Source organism: Anabrus simplex, chromosome 1, assembly GCF_040414725.1.
Source record: "Anabrus simplex isolate iqAnaSimp1 chromosome 1, ASM4041472v1, whole genome shotgun sequence".
Taxonomy (NCBI): Eukaryota; Metazoa; Arthropoda; class Insecta; order Orthoptera; family Tettigoniidae; genus Anabrus; species Anabrus simplex.
In genome coordinates, this window is record NC_090265.1 from 649,870,301 (window position 1) to 649,892,707 (window position 22,407).

The following is a 22,407-nucleotide window of genomic DNA, read 5'->3' on the forward strand; positions in this document are numbered from 1 at the left end:
ACAGCTACCCGAACTATAAGTTACTCTGGATTGTAAGATAAACATAGTCTAACGCACTAGATGCAGCATGTTGCTGGAGCTCGCTCATTTACGTATCAGCAAAAGATCCAAATTGTTCACATATATCTCAGACAGGCCTCTATAATACTGATAGCTTAGATATTATTAGATACACTTTTTACAAATAACTTTATTTCATGCCTTGTTGGTTTATCATTAATTCGAAAAATCTTTGTTCTGTGCCCATATGTTTTTCCTCGGATGTCCCCAGTTTCCTACTCTGTTCCCGATGCGTTACGCTGCAGTGTGTGTATTGTGCCGCAGGTCACGACGAGACAACATATTCCCGCGCTCCGCTCCACCTGCCATGCCCGCGGAGCCTCCTGAAGCAGCGGAGACGGTCAAGACAGTGGTAGATCCGCTGCGAGTGACGGGTGTGCGTGTTGAGCAGTCGGATCGAGAGGCGATTCATGGCGATGACGGTGTGGTGCAGCTGCTCGCAGGCAGCAAAGCCGTGCTGCGCCTCTTCGGCTCAGGCTTCAGTAACTACACGCAGATCACCGTCACCACCCAGAAGCAGAAGCGCGAGCCATGCATGTACCCGGAGCCTTCTGTCCTCATGGTGCGTGTCGCTTACTATGTACTTCATGTAATAATGTAGATGGTTGTAATTTTGGTTAGCCTTTCAGTATTTGGCTGTATGTAATTGTGTATATTTCGTGCAATATGTTATAATGGAACACATTGGTGTTATGTTCATCGTTAATATCTGGTGGCCATAGATGCACTTTTTAAGGATTTGATACTGTTTGGCTATATTTCTACTACTTTATTCGACTTAAGGATTTAACGTGAGGTTAAACTGCTTTAATGGAATTGTTAGCAGATTGGTTGTTTCATCAACCTTCGTTAACGCTAACGCGCCGGTTTACTCTGCGTTAATTTAACGCAACACTCTCGTCCCGTTAAGCTGCTTAATGTCGTGTTAAAATAAAATTGGCTGGAAGAAGAGATTTTGCGTTTTGTGCTCAGTTTTATTATTGGGCTATTTTCACAATGCTAAGAGACAAGTTTTACGCAGAAGTAATAATATGCTTTACCTTACAGGAGTGATAGGCTTATAGGTTTCCGAAGTCTGCCGTGAGAAAACTACTTGGAAGGGATAAAAGAGAGGTTAGAGTACCCTAAAGGAAGAAATTCGCTTCTATCTCCATTGCAGCAATTGCTGATTGCACTGAGATATTATGCTACGAGGTCATTCGGATCATTACGGGAGATATTTATTTATTTATTTATTTATTTATTTATTTATTTATTTATTTATTTATTTATTTATTTATTTATTTATTTATTTATTTATTTATTTATTTATTTATTTATTTATTCTTAGTGCCTTGTTGAGTGGCGAAGTTACGGCTCTAGGCCCTCTCTTACACTTAACCACATTTTGATTAAAATCTATGTATATAAAATAAGAGTTTTGTCTGTACGTTGCTCAGAATTTGAAAAGAATGGTATTTCTGTATCGGTAATGTCCACAGTAACAAGGAAATGCATTTTTTACTTTTCCGTGATTTCTGTCTGTCTGTCTGTCTGTCTGTCTGTCTGTATGTATGTATGTATGTATGTATGTATGTATGTACACGCATCACTAGAAAACGGCTGAAGAGAATTTAATGAAAATTGGTATACAAAGTCGGGGAATAAGTCGCTACAATCCAGGCTATAAATAATTTTATTTACGGTGATAGAACTGATAGTTTAGGGAAAGGCCTACAATTTAATTGTCAAATATTTGTTATTAGTGGTCCTATCGTAATGAAAATTGGTATGCAAAGTCGGGGAATAAGTTGCTATAATCTAGGCTATAAATAATTTTATTCACGCTGAGTGAAATGGTAGTTTAGGGGAAGGCCGAACATTGAATTCTTAAATATTAACGTTACGAGTGGTCCTATCTCAACGAAAATTGATATGCATAGTCGGAGAATTAGCCACTATAATTTAGGCTATGGATAATTCTATTCACGCTGAGTAAAATGGTAGTTTAGGTGAAGGCCCAAAATTTAATTCTCAAATATTTATATTATTAGTGGTCTTATCGATAAATACTACATAACCAAAGTTATATATATATATATTTTTACTGTACCGGATATGATAACACAGATATTCATGAATTTGTAATTTTGTTGCCAAGTCCATATCAACGTCGAGCCACGAGAAAATGGGTTAATAGAATTTAATGAAAATCGGTATATAGAGTCTGGGAATAAAAAACAACAGTCTAAGCTATAAACAGATGTTTTCACCCCGGATGATAGTTTAGGGGAAGGCGCCTAAAATTTAATTTTTAAATACCCGTACCTACGTTATTGGTCCTATCGAAAAGTATTACAAAACAAAAGTTACAGAGAATATATTTTCCGATCATTTATGTTTGTTTTATTAAGTTTTACCTTACCGACTATGGTAAGAGTGGTATTTCAGAGTCGGAAGAAAACTAAATGTGAAGACCTACAATATCGAAAGCGCATAACATTGATCAACAATAACATTACACTGACCATTGTTGTGATGTTCTTTGTCTCTTATGCTGCCTCTCAACTCCGATAGATGAGATTACTGTTGCGTACCGAGTATAACAGTCTGACTGAATACTGGCGGGAAATAGCTGGGGAGTTAGAAAACTTTCCTCTTTAGCATGCCATTCCTCTGGTTCATACATTTTCTGATACAGGTGGTACGTAACACACTGGTTCATCATAGTATTCCAGCTATTCGATACCTTCTCTGACGCGCTGTTTTGATGAGCAGTGTGCATACTTAAGCCAGAGGCTCACTTAGTAGTAGTAGTAGTAGAATGGCCTGGACTGGAATAACAATTTAGGCCTATTCCACAATTCCACAACACCACAATTCACTAAATAACTCAAAATTCAACCCTGAAAAGAGCCGTTTCTTAAGAAAAGCTTCTTCCTCTTCACTTTTATTGAATTCTACATTCACTTTTATTCCAATTTAGCAGTGGAGAGGGGGTTTCTTCTCTGGCTTGGAGGAAAAATTTGCCACCAAGTCAGATTGATTGTTCCGCCGCCAGTGTAGTGAATTAAGATTTTCCGACTCATCGGGTACTCCTAGGAAACAGATTAGTAAAGGGGCATAGTTTTTGCCCTGGGAGTCTCCACTATTCGACTCCCTCCCCGCCGAAAAAAGACGAAGAGTGTTCACGGATCGCTACTGTCTGCGGCTTTGATCATACCAGCTCTGGAACTTCGGACTGTTAGATTGGCAGCGTAGTCGTGTTCTTTAAAAGTGACAAAATGTGTGGTTTTTCATCTGATCGAGTATTTCATATGGAGACATTGCATTTAATCGCGCCATTCCTACTGACGTCATTGTAATGACGTATGTTCATTTCAGTTGGGAAAACCACTAACACAGTCTTTCTGAGGATGTAAAAATGCAGGTGGAGAGTGAGTGTCTACCAGTATTATGAAAACTCCCCAACCTGATCGCGACGGATGGTAGGCAAGCAGGCCTACCATTACAATGAAAATTCCCTAACTCAGTCTTCATATGAGAAAAGACGTTTGGTGACTTCCCCGTCGTGTTTCTAGGGTAAGGTTAAGAGCTATGGAATTTAATACAATCTTGCTCACAACGCATACACTACCTAACCTAGAATTCTGTATACAGTGTAAAATTCCGTAGCGAAGCACGGGTACATCAGCTAGTCTAAAATAAAATTAAATGTTGTCAATTGTACAAACATGTAACAAACATTACATTTTGTATCTTGAAATATAAACTGAAAGGGTGATCATAATCACACGTAGCCTACACCAGGTATAACGTGGTAGGCTTTATTTCTAATATGATGTTGCTACGGTTGTTATTAATGATCTGTCCAGTTTAAAAACTGCATCTTTAAAACCTCCCAGTGGTAATACGGGTGAGGTATCTCGCACAAGAAGAAGAATGCCTTAAAACGAAAGCATTATTTCTTATAACGACATTGCTAATGTCTCATGATAAAGAAATAATATTGGCTTGCCGTGATGTTCTGCATCTCCTTGTCGCCGATGAATGCAGTAATCTTCGAAGTCATCTACTTAAATGCTGAAATATATGTACCACCTCACGTCTTGGACCGTTTCAACTTGTCCTTCGAAGTATTTATTTTGCGCTTTTTAGGTTGTCGTACATGTATTTTATTAGTTTAATAATAATGTTGTTGGCTTTACGTCCCACTAACTAGTTTTTTGGTTTTCGGAGACGCCGAGCTGCCGGAATTTAGTTAGTGTCTACCGACACGAGGCTGGCGTATTTGAGCACCTTCAGATACCACCGGACTGAGCCAGGATCGAACCTGCCAAGTTGGGGTCAGAAGGCCACTCAGCCCGGCTATTTTATTTTGCTTTGCTGACCGCGTGGTCACATTCAAATGACTATTGAATTCATGTACCAACACATTGCACGCCTTTTCTTTTCCCTTTAGTGATGTAGCATCCGTCTTTTCACTTACTATAACGCTCCCACATATTTTGGAAAGTAAATTGACAGTATTTTTCTCCAGTGAAGTAAAATTAATGCCCCGAATATTTTTCCCGTCACCTTACATTGTGGTTATTTTTCTTCTGTGTGTAGTCTAATGTACTCTCTCTTCCTATCAGCAAGTAAGTTCAATTTCAAAAGGAACTTCTTATTCTGCTCAAAACGCATACTGGAGAAAGGTGAAAAATGAATAACATTATGATAGGCACCGTTCAGAAGGGATAAATTATGTTAATGCTACACACTGCTAACTTGATCGTTAACGCCAAGTTAGTTAATGAGTTTGTTATGGTGTTGGTAAAACGGTATTTCCATAACGCCACGTTAAAATCTTGACAAGGTGTTAACTAACGTTCCGTTAGCGATTTTTTTTACAGTGGTTGATGAAACTGCACTTTAGTGTACCATCAGTGTGAAATATATATTTCGACACTAGAATGCACTTACTGGAACATGCGCTCTGACACATTGCCACTAGGAGGCCGTAATTCAAGGACCTTCACTCGGCTCGGGACGAGTAATATAAGCTGTAAGCGCGATAAATAGTTTTCTTGTTCGAAAATGAGTCTGTCGTGAAATGCTGATATTTCCGTGTTTCTTAGTCTTGCAAATCTTATTACTTTTGCCTGTTACGACTGACGGTTGGTATGCTTCTTCTGCCCCAAATTAATAGTCGTATTCCTGTAACGAGATGTTATTATTTAGAAACCAACCTTAATAACCATTTAAGCAAAGAGCATTGATATTTGGTCTGTCACAAAGCATATGAAACCAGTTTAGCCTTCTGGGCAATATGCATGACCTTGGTAGGTTCTCTCATAAACTGGGGCGTTCAGTTCAAAGCAAGCTATCGGTGAATGAAGTGGTCATTACTTGAGTCTAATTACTTCTACTATGTCAACAAATAATCAATGTTTACATGGTGGTGTTGTTGCGGCTAGGTGACATTGAAACAATGGTAGGAGTAAAAAATATTTGAGATGATCAGCGGCGGGCCATTTACGAGAATTTACTTCGTATAAGAATTAATGCCGTCTTGCAAAGAGGCGCAATATAGGAAAGTGCTGTGAAATTTGCCGTTCATAGGTGGTCAATAGAGCGCATATGAAAACAAGGTGAGAAATTCCCAATGAATGACAACATTGTTGCTGACGTCTCCTCTAGAATGAAAGGGAGCGTCGGCAGGAAGAAAAAAATCCATAGATCAGGATAGACTTCAAGAGATTCCATTGCGTCAAAGAAAGACTGTCAGATCTCTGGCTGTCGTTTGGATATGGCAGAATCAATAGTGCCTCGCAGAATCCAAGAAAAATACGTACGACGACATTCATCAAGAATGAAACCAACACTGTACTTAACAGGAGAACAGAAACGTTTTGCAAGTCTGCTTGTCAATGCTGGATTCAGTAGGTACGATACGCAAAGTAAGATTTCAGGACATGTTCGATTGGATCCATATTGATGCAAAATGGTTTTACATGACTGAAGAAACAGGCAAGTATTACTTTGCAGCGTTAGAACCTGATCCACATGGAACTTGTTAGAATAAACGCTTCATTAGGAAAGTGATGTTTCAGAAGTAGTACCACGTCCTCGTCTTGATTCAGTACGTAACCAGTACTTTGATGGTAAAATTGGGCTATTTCCATTCATCTTCTAGGCGCCTGCATTACGGAGTAGCAAAAATAGGCCTAGGGGAAGAATGGTTACAAAACCTATCCAATCTGTTACACAACACGAATACAGGAAAATGCTCATCCAGAAAGTTCTTCCTGCTATCAAGTCAAAATAGCCTTCATGCGCATCATCAAAAACTTTCTACATACAACAGGCTAATGCAAAACCGTACATTGATCTTTCTGGTCTTTAGTTTATAGCTGCCGCTTCTAATATTGGTCTCATCATATGTTTGTATCGTCATCCTCCAAATAGCCCAGATCTGAATGTCCTCGATCTCGGCTTCTTCAATGTCATACAGTCTCGCCAGCATCAAGAGGATCCATTCACAGTAGATGAACTTGTTTACTGCTGTTTCAAAAGCCTTCGAGGACCTTCCTGCTGAGACACTGAACAATTTTTTCCTGGCCCTGCAACAAGTCACGATTGAATGCATGAAGGTTCGTGGAAAGAATTGCTACAAACTGCCTCACATAGGTAAACAGAGAAGGAAACGACAGGGGTGTTTACCTCCAGTTCTAGAGCGTAACTCCGACATTGTCGTTTCAGGTCGGTGTTGCCTTAGACAGTGTTGAGTAACTAGGTGCGGTTGTGAGTAGTCAAAAACATCGGTTTGTGGTATTTTATTTATGCTCCAAGTATATTACTTTCTGTATTGTGTATTGTTACTAAATTACTTGATAAAGAATGGCACTGTTATTTTGGGACTGGTGAAGTATTAATTTTCTTTTAACTTCGGTGTTCTTCGAAACATACCCTCTCTTATCCCCGACCAAGATTTTAGTTTTTTCTTAAATTTAACTTTGAAAAGGAATGCAAGTGGTTGAAGCTGGGCAAATAGAAGGCTAGCGCATCACTAGCTTATGAATAATGCAGTTTAACTGGTATTACGGTAATATTTGGAATTGTTAGCTTGTTTATAACCCAAGGTTTTATCGAACTACTTAACAGAACAGGTATTAAAATTAGGAAAAGACTATAACTTAACTGCATTTTTGAAACTTAAGGAAATTTGCAACTACTGGTAGTACAGTTGCTGACGTAGGTAATACTGCTGGGCCGAAAGGTAACTTGGTGTTTTTATAGTGCATTTAGAAATTATGATATTGTCTAGCTCCTTAGCACAGTGTTCTGCTTTTCGGTTCAGAGAGCCCCGATTTCGATTTCTGACCGGCCCAGGAAATTGTGACTGGGTATGGCTCATTACTCTAGCTCGGAGATTGGCTATACATCTTCATTTCAACACATCGCACTTAACAATCTCCACAAAAGTGCGCAGTAGTGAATACATCCTTCCACATAGGGTAGACGTCAGGAAGAACATCCGACTGTAAAACTGAACCACATTCGCATAACGTACCTACATTTTCCTTCTGATTAGTGTTAATAGAGGATGGTTGCCCAGGTGTACTTCCTCTTTAAAAAATATTCACCACCACCACCCTCTCGACAACGATGATCTAAATCTCAACCAGTAACCACAACAATCTGCGAGTAAATGAACGGGTGCACGTCGTATCCCTGGAAGGTTATAGGACATTTCGTACCATGGACATTTCGTACCATTTGACCGGCCGATTACCTGCGAAATGTCAGTTAAATATTTAGGAGAGGACATTCCGTACCACTTGAAATAGAATGGAAGTATTGCGAAGTAAAAACGATATCCTACTGCATGTATTCATTTGTATATCCATTGTCCACTGCTGGCGCAGAAGCCTCCGCATGGTGTGACAATTGCTGATGTTACTCCTCCGTAGGGCGCAACTGACGTGACTGGTGCACGTGTAAATTATTATCTCGTATTTGCCATTCCCGGGGGCCTTTCAGTTTCCTGTTTCCACGTGACCTTCAAGCCCATATCGGCCACTTCATCAGAATCTTTTTTTTTTCTTACTTGATAGTGAAATAATGGAGTAGTTTATAAATATTCACAAATAATAGTAATATTATCCATCCTTGGGCTCGTCAGACTCATTGCGCCCGAACACGGTGTATATTTCTATTGTATTGTATTGTATTGTTTTGTTTTGTTTCAGGCTTTATAAATCAAAAAATTGACTTTCTTATGATATCTACGTAAACATAAAAGATAAGTAGAGTTTAGCCGGCAATTATTAAATTAATATAGAAGTTTCCTTCAGCAAATGTTGTAAATTATTTTTGTTTGTGATTTCTAAAGTGTGCCTGTCAGACTCATTACGCCCACTGGCGTGGAAATGGAGTTCGAACGTGACATCAAGTGGTATGGATTGTCCTGGCGTAAATATCTGGGAATTACGGAAACACCGTTCGCAGGTAGATAACGACCTAGATGGTACGAAATGTCCTAAAAAATCAAGTGGTACGGAATGTTCGTGGTACGAAATATCCGGACACCACCTGGAATTAATCACTTGGCCTTGACGCCTTGAGTGCTGGGGGTCCAAATTTACCAGGCTATTGATGCGATCATGAAATGAAATGGCGTATGACTTTTAGTGCCGGGAATGTCCGAGGACAAGTTCGGCTCGCCAGATGCAGGTCTTTTGACTTGACTCCCGTAGGCGACCTGCGTCTCGTGAGGAAGATGAAATGATGATGAAGACGACACATACACCCAACCCCAGTGCCAGCGAAATTAACCAATTATAGTTAAAATTCCCTGACGGGAATCGAACCCGGGACCCCTGTGACCAAAGGCCAACACGCTAACAATTTAGCCATGGAGCCGGACATTGATGCGATGTACGTACTTCGATTACTAAAACATAACGATTGCAGTTTATGTTTTTACAGAAGTAAATTACTATTAACAATTATACTTTGAGAAAAGTAACTATTACGAGTAAAAATTACTTAAAAATAACTGTGATAAGCAACTCAATTACTTCTCAACTCTGGAAGACTTAGTAGTGATCTCGATAGTGCAGACGATTCTGAGTATCTGATTCTGTTAATGCGATTCTCATTGTGGGGTCTACTAACGGACTCAAAAGTCCGATGAGATCGATAGCTGACGTCGGAATATTTTTCAAGGTTTTCCCATTTCAGTTCATGGCGATTATTGAGATGTGCATTTATCGAGGGTAGTATGGGTTTCAGAATTATATCCTCTGTTAATTCCAGATGCACACATGAGGACAAACTCTATAGTAGAGCAGACAGAAGTAACATGCACAGTACCTTTAATACACTGTCAATTTAACGGTATTACAAAACGACCTGTTGAATTTTGCTACACACAGGATGTATAAATATTATTGCCCAGTGCGAATGACTCCTGAGGAGGAATACTGGAAGGGAAAACAATGAAATGCGTAAGAAAGCTGCGGATTGTAGTGTCCTGATGGGCGCTAATTAAAACTCTTTTGAACATGCTGTATCCCTGAAAATATCCTTGCACTGCAATGCTAATCACTCGAAGGTAATGTTTAAAGAGGTTTGTCACAGACAAGTGTTGGAGCAATTATCGCCCGTATCACTTAGCCCCTACAGTCACTACTGTGCGCTTACCAAGTTTATACTTTGTAAATATTCACAATCATGTGTTGCAGATTAAGATTTTGAAGTTCTTCTTGTTACTCGAAATAGCTTTTCGTGATTTCGAGGTTAACGTTTATTTGAAATGCAAATTATCTTGCCAGTGGGAGCAGATAGCCTCAACGTTTGGATCCTTAAGATAACAATCATGATGATGTCCCTCTTTGTATTTCATCGTTGTAAATTGAGATTCATCTTTGGTGAGGTGCAGTGTTTGTAACAGGCTCAACCAACTCGTTAACCTGTGACGTTTATAGCTCGGGAGAAAATAGAGGTGCCACAGTTTTGTCCCGCAGTAGTTCTTTCATGTTCCGGTGAATCTGCCGACACGAAGCTGGCGTATTTGAGCGCCTACAATACCAGCGGACTGAGCCGGGACCGAACCCACAAAGTTCCTGCAGTTTGTTTGTTTGTTTGTTAGTTACTTAGGAGGTTTTTCCTGTGTAAAAATACCGGAACATACATTTATCTGATGACCGAGCGTCTGCGGCAGTTGCGCCACCCGACAAGCCTGCACTTACGGCCAACCGCCAGCCACGAGGCGGGAAAAGGTGTAATTTCGTGTGGCTATTTCTAGCCAAGTGCAGCCCTTGTAAGGCAGACCATCTGATGAGGGTGGGCGGCATCTGCCACGTGTAGGTAACTGCGTGTTATTGTGGTGGAGGATAGTGTTACGTGTGGTGTGGGAGTTGCAGGGATGTTGGGGACAGCACAAACACCCAGCTTCCGGGTCATTAGAATTAAACCAATGAAGGTTAAAATCCCCGACCCGGCCGGGAATCGAACCCTGGACCCTCTGAACCGAAGGCCAGTACGCTGACAATTCAGCCAACGAGTCGAACGCGGGAAAAGGTTATAGACTGTTTTTAAATCCCTTCCATTTTATCTCTCTCATTATTGTTATATAGAGGATGGTTGCCTTGTTGTACTTCCTCTTATAATTACCACCTCCACGCGCAATTCTGTTCAGCCATGAATGCCACACATACTAATTGCTGGCTATTTGAAAGTCTCCGTTCTTTTTACATAGCAGGGTATCCCGGCTCTTTGGTGTTACCTGGGAGACGGTAATCCTGATTGGTAGGCCTTTCACTTACACTCACAAGTCCAGTTACCCCACACAGCAGCTGCGTGCAGACAGCTAGGTTTGAACACGGGGCTTCTGGCCACATAACACACGATGACCGTTCCTTAGTTCGACTCCTGAGACAGTCCAGTAATTCACAGAGTTAAACACAGTAACCAACTAAACAGCAGCAGCTTAACAGTCTTAGAAAGCAGGACAGTACTCATCACAACAATGACTATTAACACTGTTCCAATTATACTCACGATTGCTGCTCCAGTCGTTGACTCTTCAACGGTCCTCAGTCCACAGAGTACACATATAGTGCTCTCAGGCAGTACACACAGAATTCCTTTCTGTACCCGACGATACGCTGAATCCCGTGGGACACTGACGGCAGCCAACAGCTGTCCCAGGTCCAACAACTCACGCGACTCTCCGACGCAGCAACAATCACTTCTCGTTCAAACTCCGGCGAAGCACTAGCGACATCCACCATCGCTGTTGCCCTCAGTCTAGCCACTGAACTCCAACACATTGAGTCCAACTCCGACTCACCGTTCTTTTTTCTTTCTTACGGGGGGCCCCCGTAGCCCGCTCCCCCGCCGTGACCATCGACTCAATCTACATGGCCTCCGACATGCTATTAATTTCTAAGTAGAAAAGGGATAGCTGGGTAGAGTGGGAAGTGATACAAGGAGTATCTGCCTGTTTCCATGTCAGACACGTTACCAGGCGAGATTGTGTTAGGTATATGGTGTTGAAGTGTGGTATTGAAGGGTCAGGGAAAAAACACATAGGCAGAAAGAAGAAAGAGCCTACATGTAAAACCTGACATCTTTTGATAGCACATGCAAGGATGTGGGCTGGAAAAAGACCAGAGGCTGTGTTAATTAGGAACAGGTAACATGCACAAAACATAAACCCATTCCTCGCCATTCCATCATCTGGGGATCAGTCCGTCTGGCCACTGCTGTGACTAGCTCGGTCCTTGCCGGCTGCGGAGCCATGCGTCGAGTACCACTAGGGCCTGTCGCACGGCTCCACCTCCTTGGGGTACCTCGTACCCAGTCTTCGATCCCGGAGAATGAGGCCAAGCCCGCCGAGACGGGGGCCTCCTGGAAGGGGGTGGGTCATGGCGCCGGGTCTCCTTCCTCTCTGCCCGCGCCATGGCCCGGTAGATAGGGCAACTGCGATGGGAGGCCGGCTGGCCCCCCGAGCAGTTGGCGCACACCAGCGCCTCCCTAAGTGTTGCGCAGGCCGTGTAGTGGTGATCACGACCACAGCGGTTGCACCTCACCTCGAGCCCACAGCTGACCTGACGGTGGCCCCACCTCAGACAGCGGAAACACTGCAAGAGCTGCTGAGGGGGACGTTTTACTCTCACCTGACTGCCGCTACCCGCTGAGGTCCTCTCCTGGTTGGTTCCTCGTTCGGCTGCTGTCCTGGGAGCAGTCTTGGGTTGCGGCTGGGCGGTCGTCTCCTGATGAGCCAGCGTCGCCTTCTTCTTCCTGGTGCGTCGTCGTCGTCTTCTTCTTCCCTGGGGCTGCTTCTCGGCTGGGGAGGAGTCCTCGTCCTGGTGGCCCTCCTCCCGACCTGGTGACCCCGGACTGGCTGGTGGTTCCGCTGCGTTGCCATCTGCTTCTTCCTCCTGGCTGGCGGCGGCGGCATCCACCATCACGGGCGCTCTCCTGGTTTGCGCCCGGGTTACAGGCCCCTCCTGGTAGGCCTGCGTCTGCGACCACTTCGCCTTGGTAGGTGGTCGACGGTCCTGGTTGGCGGCCTTGTTGGTCTGCGTGTACTTCGTAAAGTACCGCTTTCCAACTGGGGTCGCGCCGTCGCGGCGCTCGAGAGCTGCCTCCTGGTAGCCCGGGATGTCCAGGTGCTCCCTTAGTCCTGGTAGCCGCGCAACCTGGAACTGCTGGGACGCCTGCTCCTCGTAGATCCGGAAGCAGGCTGCGTCCCGGGGGCGGAGGATGACCGCCCAGCCAGGTATTACATCGCTGATGGTCTCGTAGAACACCTCTCCGATGGACGAAGCGATGCGCTCGATGGTAAGGGTCAGGTAAACCGTCTCCTGGTAGGCGGGTTCCCCCCACCGGTTGAACACCACCAGCGCCGGGAGTCTGACGTCGGGGGCAGTCTCTGATCTGAGCGCCGCTTGTAAGGCCTCAACAGCTCCCTTGTAGTCGAAGTTGTCCGGTAGCTCTTTGTCGATCAGTTCCTCCATCCTGGTCCTCCTGTAACAGAAGGAAAGAAAGAGCGAGCACCGAGAAGTGCTACAGCTCAGACAATGCTCCTTCGAAAATGTACTAATAAGTACAAGTGCCGGGCTGATACTTGAAAAGTACAGAGCGCCTGGCAAGGAGAAAGCGCAGCGAGAGGCACGTACGTCCTTCCACTACGACAGTCAGCTCGTCCTTCGACTGACCGTTCGGGGCTAGCCTTCTTTATATAGCTCGCATGATGAGTGCCCGAATATTCGCGATGTGGCTAGAGACGGAACATTCTCGTTGCATCTCCCGGAAAGGCTCGGGGAATCCAGACGAAGAGAACGATACGCGAAAAGGCCAGCTATGTCCTCCAGGCTGGCTGGGAGCTGCCCGGTCGGCTGACTCACTAGTCCCTTGCAGAAAGTACCGAAAGGAGCCACGGCAGGGCTGGCACGTAACAATAATATCGCACAATTTACCCAACAACGCTTTAACATACTCTGTTCAGTAGTTAAAAACCATCAAACGTGTGGCACATTTTTGAGTATTTCTTGTGCACAGACATGGCTACAGCTACTCGAAGTGCGATGTATAAGGTAGAGTCATTGCCAGTAATTCCAGTATAACTTTGGAATGTCTGTAACGCGGAAACGATTGATCATGGGACATGTGTTCATATGGACGTTTTGTGTTGTTTTGGGGTGTACTGTCCTTGCTCCGATTACTTCCCACATTTTTGGCAACACTCTTCAGATGTGCAGAGTAAACTTACATTAAGCATTGCTGCATATTTCGATTCTCAACCAATCATCTTCATACCTAGGGAATGTAAATTAAATTAACTCGTCAGGAATGGAGTTACTGTGCATATAATTGAAATTCTCGTAACTTTGTAAGTAATTTCAAACTGTTAAGCATTAATGAGAAGAGAGTATGAAGGGTCTTCTTCTTTGTCTACCGCTTTTCCCACACCTGTGGGGTCGCGGGTGCGAACTATGTCACGCATATGAGAATTTAGTCCTGTTTTACGGCTGGATGCCCTTCCTGACGCCAACCGTATAACCCTATATGGAGGGATGTAATCACTATTGAGTGTTTCTGTGGTGGTTGGTAGTGTAGTGTGTTGTCTGAATAGAAGACCATATGAAGGGTAAACTCCAATAAATATTTATCCCTATTACAGTACATATTTACCGGGCGAGTTGGCTGTGTGCGTAGAGGCGCGCGGCTGTGAGCTTGCATCCGGGAGATAGTAGGTTCGAATCCCACTATCGGCAGCCCTGAAGATGGTTTTCCGTGGTTTCCCATTTTCACACCAGGCAAATGCTGGGGCTGTACCTTAATTAAGGCCACGGCCACCTCCTTCCAACTCCTAGGCCTTTCCTATCCCATCGTCGCCATAAGACCTATCTGTGTCGGTGCGACGTAAAGCCCCTAGCAAAAAAAAAAAAAACAGTACATATTTAAAATCAGTAATTGCAGATCTTCAGTGCTGGATAACAAAACCACATTGCTCAGCATATAGTGAAAGACGTAAAATGTTTGCGTAAAGTGCCTTGGAAGAGGATGTTCAACAGTTTATATTGTCCGTCTCTTCAAAGCAATTAGTCGTGCTTGAGTGGAGAAAACCAAACCTTTGTAGTGTGTACAGTCGATTTGCTTTGACCATGTTACACCACAGTTATCAATTCGTACTAATTGATAGATGTATAATGAAATCGTTTTAATGGAAAATACAACACGAAGATCACAGCAAGTGCCCTCAGTAATTTCCCACACATTTCATCCGGGTTTAATTTCCATTTCAACCACGAATTTGCAACTGAACTGAAGTCTTGTGAGTAGAACAAATAATAGGAATTCTGTAAAAATCCACCCTAGGTCTCATAGTCGTGTTTATTTCTGCGAACTTTCCACTTCAGCTGCTAGGCAATGCCGGGATGGTTGGCTACCTAACTTACTGGATTTTAGTCGTAATCTTAAGTTATTACACATACATTCACCAGGCTCCATAGCCGTACAGTTCATCAAAAAAATTCCTACGTTTTTAGTACATGGGGCTGTTGGCCATGATGTCGTAATCCCAAAAAAAAAAAAAAAAAGGAAGAAAATGAGTTTGTAAGTATATAAAATAGAACAACGAATCTGATAAAGAGTGAAAAATTCAGATAGCACTGAATTACAGTGTGACTTTTAAAAGGTTTTTGCACTCCGGTTACGAAAATACTTTTCATTTCTTTTTGCTGTGACATAGACAAATACTTTTTATTAAGCATGAACGTATACATGGAATTTAGTTACAGTATGTGATGCCGAAGGCTACTGCGAAGTTTCTGTTTATAAATGTATTTTTTTCCCATTCTCATCTCAGGGCTGCAAAACTTACGTTCTACTCTGAGATATTACCATTCTCCCTTATGTTTTTTTTTTCTTTTTTCATTTTCATATTTTGTAAGATTCGATAACACCCGTGAAGACCGGTAGTGCTAATGGCTCAATGCCAGTCTCGAAAGAGGTTATGCATGCCCATTAAATAAAAGAATGGTAAGCTGAATGTAAGAAATGCAGTCCTGGTGTTCTCTTTCAGTAGTCAAGCGTAGTACTATCCTAGTGATTGATACTTGCACACTGAGTCATGTTCTCACAAAAAATGTGGTGGAGAAATTCGTCTCAGAAACTAATTATTTAATCAACATAGGAGTGATAAAATCTATATTCATTTTGTGATTCGTTAGCTGTTCAAAGAATTTAATTCCTTAATGAAAATGATTGTTCTGGTACGAAACAAACTGATGTAATCTCAGAAGTGAAGCTTCCACCGTGTGTAGAATTACTTAGTTCTTCTTCTGGGTTGGACCGTGGTTTTTTTATACATTGTGTATAGTATTCCGACATTTCAAATACATTGCAGTATCCTTTGTCAAGGCGACTGAAATACCCCTACTCGATACGATGTAATCAGTCTCCCAGGCAGTGATTATTCGAAACGTCGGCAAACTGTGTGGAATGTACAGAAAACAACACGGTTCAACCCGGAAAAAGTACTAAATAAAAATGATCTAATGTCTAGCGGAGGAGTGTCTAATTAATTGATGCGCGGACTACATAACCTGACGGACAGCATAGCGGCTCGCTTGTCGAGATAGGGGAAATGTTAACTAATACCTGCATTTTAGTTTACACTAATTTACTTTACCATTAACCACACAATTTACATCAAATACAAAAACAAAAGAGCAAAGTCATCTCCGTACAGTCCATGAAGGCCTTCGGCGGAATAGCCTCGTAACCTCGGCACAGAGTGAGATAGAGCGATTAGCACCGAGCTCGATAGCTGCAGTCGCTTAAGTGCGGCCAGTATTCAGTATTCGGGAGATAGTGGGTTCGAACCCCACTGTCGGCAGCCCTGAAGATGGTTTTCCGTGGTTTCCCATTTTCACACCAGGCAAATGCTGGGGCTGTACCTTAGTTAAGGCCACGGCCGCCTAGCCATTTTCTGTCCCTTCGTCGCCATAAGACCTATCTGTGTCGGTGCGACGTAAATCAACTTATATTAAAAATTTAAAAAAAGAGCGATTAGCTCTGTGCTCGACTGGCTTTGGTGCCATGAATTAACTTCATACTCAGTTTTGGTGTAGCTGAGTGAATCTCTTACTCAGAAGTGGAACTCTCGTTTCTAAATTTCTCGACTTCCTTTCGGGGAATCGAATCGAATCCATCCCCGGGTGAATCGAGCACATCTTTACTGCGTCTGCTAGGCAATCGCTCAATGCAGATACAACATATCGTATAGTAAAATATATACTACATTTTAAATTTGTTAATGCTAGCAGTTTGATATTACTAGATACAGTACATGCTTTTTTTTTTTTTTCGCATTAACGATAAACGCGGCAAAAAATATTTTGAAGCGATTTTGAAGTATCTTAATAAATTATATGATTCTGGTTAAGAAACTAGTGATTTTGTTTTCGCGAATTACAGGGAATTTAAGCGACAAGGCCAGTTTAAAACGAAATTTACTTGTTTTCCGTAAGTGCGAAAAGGGAGCGAAATTCATGGAAAATAACGATCTTGAAATTGTATTCCAATATCACGTGTATGAAGGGAAACAGAAGACAGAATAACGAGTTCTCATTTTGACAGAAGTATCTCTTCGTATTAATATTCTATAAAACCCCTTAATCGTATGCCCCTATAGAGTGAAAGCTATGGCCATGTAGGATGAAAGGGTAACTTGTTATGTAATCTTGATTAAGGCTATCTTATAGCGACTTGGCCGCGCGTTTAGGGGCGCGCAGCTGTGAACTTGCATCCGGGAGATAGTGGGTTTCGAACCCACTGTCGGCAGCCCTGAAGATGGTTTTCCGTGGTTTCCCATTTTCACACCAGGCAAATGCTGGGGCTGTACCTTAATTAAGGCCACGGTCGCTTCCTTCCCACTCCTAGGCCTTTCCTATCCCATCGTCGCCGTAAGACCTATCTGTGTCGGTGTGACGCAAAACAAAAATTGTTTAAAAATAGTATAGTTCTAATCAAGATTAGAAAGGAAAACTGTTAGCAATATTGCTTCTCTTTATTTATTTTTCACATAAATAATTCACAAATCTCACGAATTAAACTATTATGAATAACTTTAGGAAAGGATTAAATCGAAATTAAAGCTATGGGGTCAGCCCTATTTCGCGAAATAACGATGACAATTTTCTTTTCCGCGAAATCGAACATAATTTAAAGCGAATAAATCATGCTTCTAGATATCACTCATAACACCCACAGGTTTTTTACGATATTGGGATGGGAAAAGGCTAGGCGTGGGAAGGTAACAAAGTTAACAAACAGTCGTGGCCTTAATGAAGGATAGCCCAAATCCTGGTGTAAAAAGTGGAAACTGGGGGGGGGGGGGGTGAAGTATCTACAAGGCTGGCGACGATGGTGTTGACCCACATCTTCCGAATGCATGCTCACAGCTACACAACTCTTACTGCGTAACCAACTTGCTTGGTAAAGTACAAATAATAATAATAATAATAATAATAATAATAATAATAACAACAACAAAGCCTCCGTGGCTCAGACGGCAGCGCGTCGACCTCTCACCACTGGATACCGTGGTTCAAATCCCGGTGCCTCCATGTGAGATTTGTGCTGGACAAAGCGGAGGCGGGACAGGTTTTTCTCCGGGTACTCCGGTTTTCCCTGTCATCTTTCATTCCAGCAACACTCTCCATTATCATTTCATAGCATTTATCACCCATTAATAAATCACCTTGGGAGTGGCGACCCCATTGTAATAATAGCCTATATATGTTTCATTCATTACATCCCTGACCCGGTCAATGACTGGAAAACAGGTTGTAGGTTTTCATTTTCAATAATAATAATAATAATAATAATAATAATAATAATAATAATAATAATAATAATAATAATAATAATAATAATTAGTGGACCCGTACTGCTCCACAGCATCCGTTATAATAGGTCAGATAACTCGTCTTGATATGCCTGTCGTAGTCACATTGCTTTGCCTGCCCTTTTCAATAGTTTTATGAACATTTAATAAGAAGCGCGTTATGGTATGCCTCAGTTCGTAGTCAGAATTCATCCATTCTGGTGTCATCGTGCCGTCTGTTTGGTAAGAATCTATCCATACATTTGCTTTTCTATCCTGCAGTTCTTGATGTAAAGCTCGGTATTTTTAATCGCAGTTACTCTTCCTTCCCCTGACAAGCCCTCATCGTCCTTCCAGGCTACTCCCACACTCCGCGCACACTAGCCATGTCTAGGGACCGACTCAGGGCTCTGCTGCCACAGTCCGAGCGCCTCACGACTAAAGAGGAAACGTCATGCGTGCTGGACAGCAGCCACGGTCTGAAAGCCTATACCATTTTCTTGAAAATAGAAAAGGAAAATGTTACAGCCGAAATAATAAAGGTAACATTGTATAATTGAATATCGCACCACATAAGTTCGATTTCGCTACATTTGTCCATCTCTTTATGTAATCATTTACAGAGTGAAATAACGTTAATGTTTTTGAAAAAGCGGCGGGGCGCCGCCCTAAAGCCCTTCATGCACGAACCGCCACTGCACTGGAGTTTTTTTTTACGTGGAAGTAAATCTACCGACAGGAGACTAGCGAATTTGAGCACCTTGAAATAGGCCTACCACCGGACTGAGCCAGGATCGAACCTGCCAAGTTGGGGTCAGAAGGCCAACGCCTCAATCGTCTGAGCCATTCAGCCCGGCTGAATATCACCATAATTCAATTTTATCAGTGTCCTTATAATCACACAAGTCTTCATTGTGTTCTATCATTTCGTAACTCTAAGTCCCCCATCGCCCGATCCTGGCTACGCTACTGAATAAAATCAACATGGTCATTGGAAAAAATGGATGCAAAAATTGACGGAGAAGATTGCTGTTGTGCTCCTTGGCCCTCATTTAAAGCCAACATGTAAGATCGGCGTACTTAAAGCAACAGACAGTGGTCAAGTTGGTAACAAATTATCGCTGGTATGCTAGCATACACCGCTGTTTAGACAAAATGGTTCAGTATTTTTTATTTTTAGTAGCGTTGTTTTCAATTCTCCTCGTCACTTCATTCGCACTGTAAAATGTACAGTCTCTGAAAAAGCCGTTGAGTGCATGGCATCATCTACAGGTATCTCCCTGGCACAAACTACCACGCTTCAGTTGCGGCGACTAAGGGGGGCGAGGGAGGGGGGGGACAGCCCCCCCCACTTTGTAGAGAAAACATTACATTTTTATTCCATTTTAGCCGGCTAAAACTAGGAATTATTATAAAAACAATTTGTGAAAATTTTTAATTATTAACAAAATTATCGAAAATACGCACAAAATGTTCGTCGCGGCTAACCGATTTTTATAGCGCCACAACAAGTAGTGGAGATTTCGCAAATCCTATGAGGAAGGGTAACCGGGGTATATTTTTTGCCAAGGTCGTGAACACTGAGGTATGATTCACCTGCTTGTCGCGTGCATTCGTCAGTCTGGCAGTCTCTTTAATATTGTCTGTTGATTTCTTAGAGTGTAGTCAAATACTGAATATTTTAATTTTATAATCATGCCATACTTCTATTTAATTGTAATACGTGTGTAGTATTGTTTCTTTGATGAAAGTTTTATTGTATAGTATTGAATCAAAATCTCAAAAAACTTACCATTTTATAGCATTTTTGTTCAGTTTTGATGTGTATAACCCTCCCCCCCCCTCGCCCGATATATCACTCAACCCGGCTACTTTCTGTTGTCTGTATATCCCCCCCCCCACACACACACACACTTCTAATTCCCAATCGCCGCTACTGCCTCGCTTGGTTTGCATGTTCCTGAGAGACAATACATGCTCGAATAAACCGAGTGAGATGGTTTAACACAAGCGCAGATGTGCTGAGAGAGATAAAATACCTCAACCATCTTGTCTGAACATGTCATTCTTTGGATTTCCAAGTTATTTCATTTCACTTAGTTGAACATGACAATTATTTATTCAGTCGAAAGGAAGACCTCTTGGATAATTATATTGTGGTTAGGCAGTCTAACCTTGTGCAGTTTTGACTGAAGGATATTATTACCTCTAATAGTGATCACGGCTATTGTGTATCTACACAATGAGAGAACAACATAATATTAATGAATTTTGTATTTGCTGCACAATCTACATTACATTCACATTTCCGGACATATATTCATGTTTTTATATGCTTCACATTGTACATTACCTTCATATTTTATGATGCACATAACACCCAGAGCTCCATCTACGATGGTTAGCTGGTGTACTTCAGGGGGCCCCAACCACGCCCCCAACTCAGCGTGGCGATCAACCACAAAAAGAGATTCACCAATTAGTCGAGACATGCGACGTGCAGTTCTGGCACGAGGCAATGAATTATATCACGAATGAAGAGGGAATCCATGTAGTACAATATTGTTCGCCATGATACCCCGTGTCAATCGAGAGAACATTGCTGGCACGTGTCAGAACTCGGATCGGTCTTCGGGCCAGAGCTCACCTTAAAAGTTGCTTAGGAAAGCTCTGCACCTGAGTTCTCGGCTTGTTGATGAATCTCATTATCGCCTTATTGGATGTGCATCTTGTATCTAGTGAATGCGGACCGCACAGGGAACGAGTTTCCACCTGACGGCATCATTCATATAATTTCACGTACATCTTGTAAAGTAGCGTAACGGTGTCGTATATTAAGGGTGAGGATAATCCTCAAGTTTCCAAAAATATTAGTTTCGATCGCAGATGAGAAGTTTCAATTGTAGATAAATGCTGAATTCGCTACGCTATACGCGTCGACATGACAAACTCCGTGGTTTGTTTCAGTGTCTATTCGTGGGACAGAAAACCAGAGTGCGATGCCTGATTATTTAAACCTATGTCGATTATTTAGTGGTTATTTATTTATTAAGGCAGTCAAAGCCTGTCCAGTTTTTATTGAAAGATATTATTACGTCTAATAATAATCACAATATTGTTGAATTGTACCAAAGATACAGTTGAAATCTTGATCGCAATACTATTTGGAAAAAATACTCCATTTCAAACATCTTCAATGAATTAGTTTAAGATTCTGCTTTGAATTCATGGCAGTTGTTAACACGAAGGCTAAAAGCCTGAGAGTGAAACATTTTGAATTTGATGGTCCATATGATAAAGAGTAATGGAATGCGAAATATTCATGGGAATGGGTGCCCATTTGTGGTTCCTGAATCCGGTTTTGTTTTGAAGTGACTGTGAGAGGTGGTACACTGAAGAATCTTCATGATGGTGATTATTATTGTTTAATTGGACCTAACATCTAGATCATCGATCCCTGCCTGTTCTTCATTTCATCCTGTTTGTTATCCAGTATCTGCAGGCGCTCCTTTCCGAAAGCGTAATTAATTATGCGATACCATTTGAAACGATCACCAGCCAAACACTCGAGATCAACACTACGCTTCAGGACATTTTTGAATCGAAATTTCTGTCCGACGACCCTTCTTCCACCGTACAAAATATTTTTAGGTAGCTGGTGGTTTTGCATCCGGAAAACATGTCCCGTACACCGTGATTGATTTTTTTTTTTTTTTTTTTTTGTGACGACTGTCTCCATTTCTAATAAGTTTGTCCCTCGAAGTCCATCAGTATTTCTGACGTAATAATTCCATTTGATGCGCAGGATTGATCTGAAACATTTCAGGTGGATACTATATAACCTTGATATGTTGTCGATAGACACACCAAGTATCAGAAGCATACTGAACAGTTACTCTCCAGACGTGAACAGCACGGAAAAACATATCGGGGATAGAACCCACTCAGGGGTGACCCACTAACAATGAGAAAGGACA

At 42.1% G+C, this 22,407-nt stretch overlaps 1 protein-coding gene across 5 annotated transcripts in view; it reads left to right on the plus strand.

Annotated features, from left to right (window-relative positions):
• uex (metal transporter uex) overlaps positions 1–22,407 on the plus strand; it is a 485,844-nt gene that overhangs the window by 155,840 nt on the left and 307,597 nt on the right. For all 5 annotated transcript variants that reach the window (XM_067135790.2, XM_067135791.2, XM_067135793.2 and 2 more), the window contains exon 2: positions 325–622. In XM_067135790.2, the coding sequence (XP_066991891.2) occupies positions 325–622 (298 nt within the window). The remainder of the gene's footprint in view (positions 1–324; positions 623–22,407) is intronic.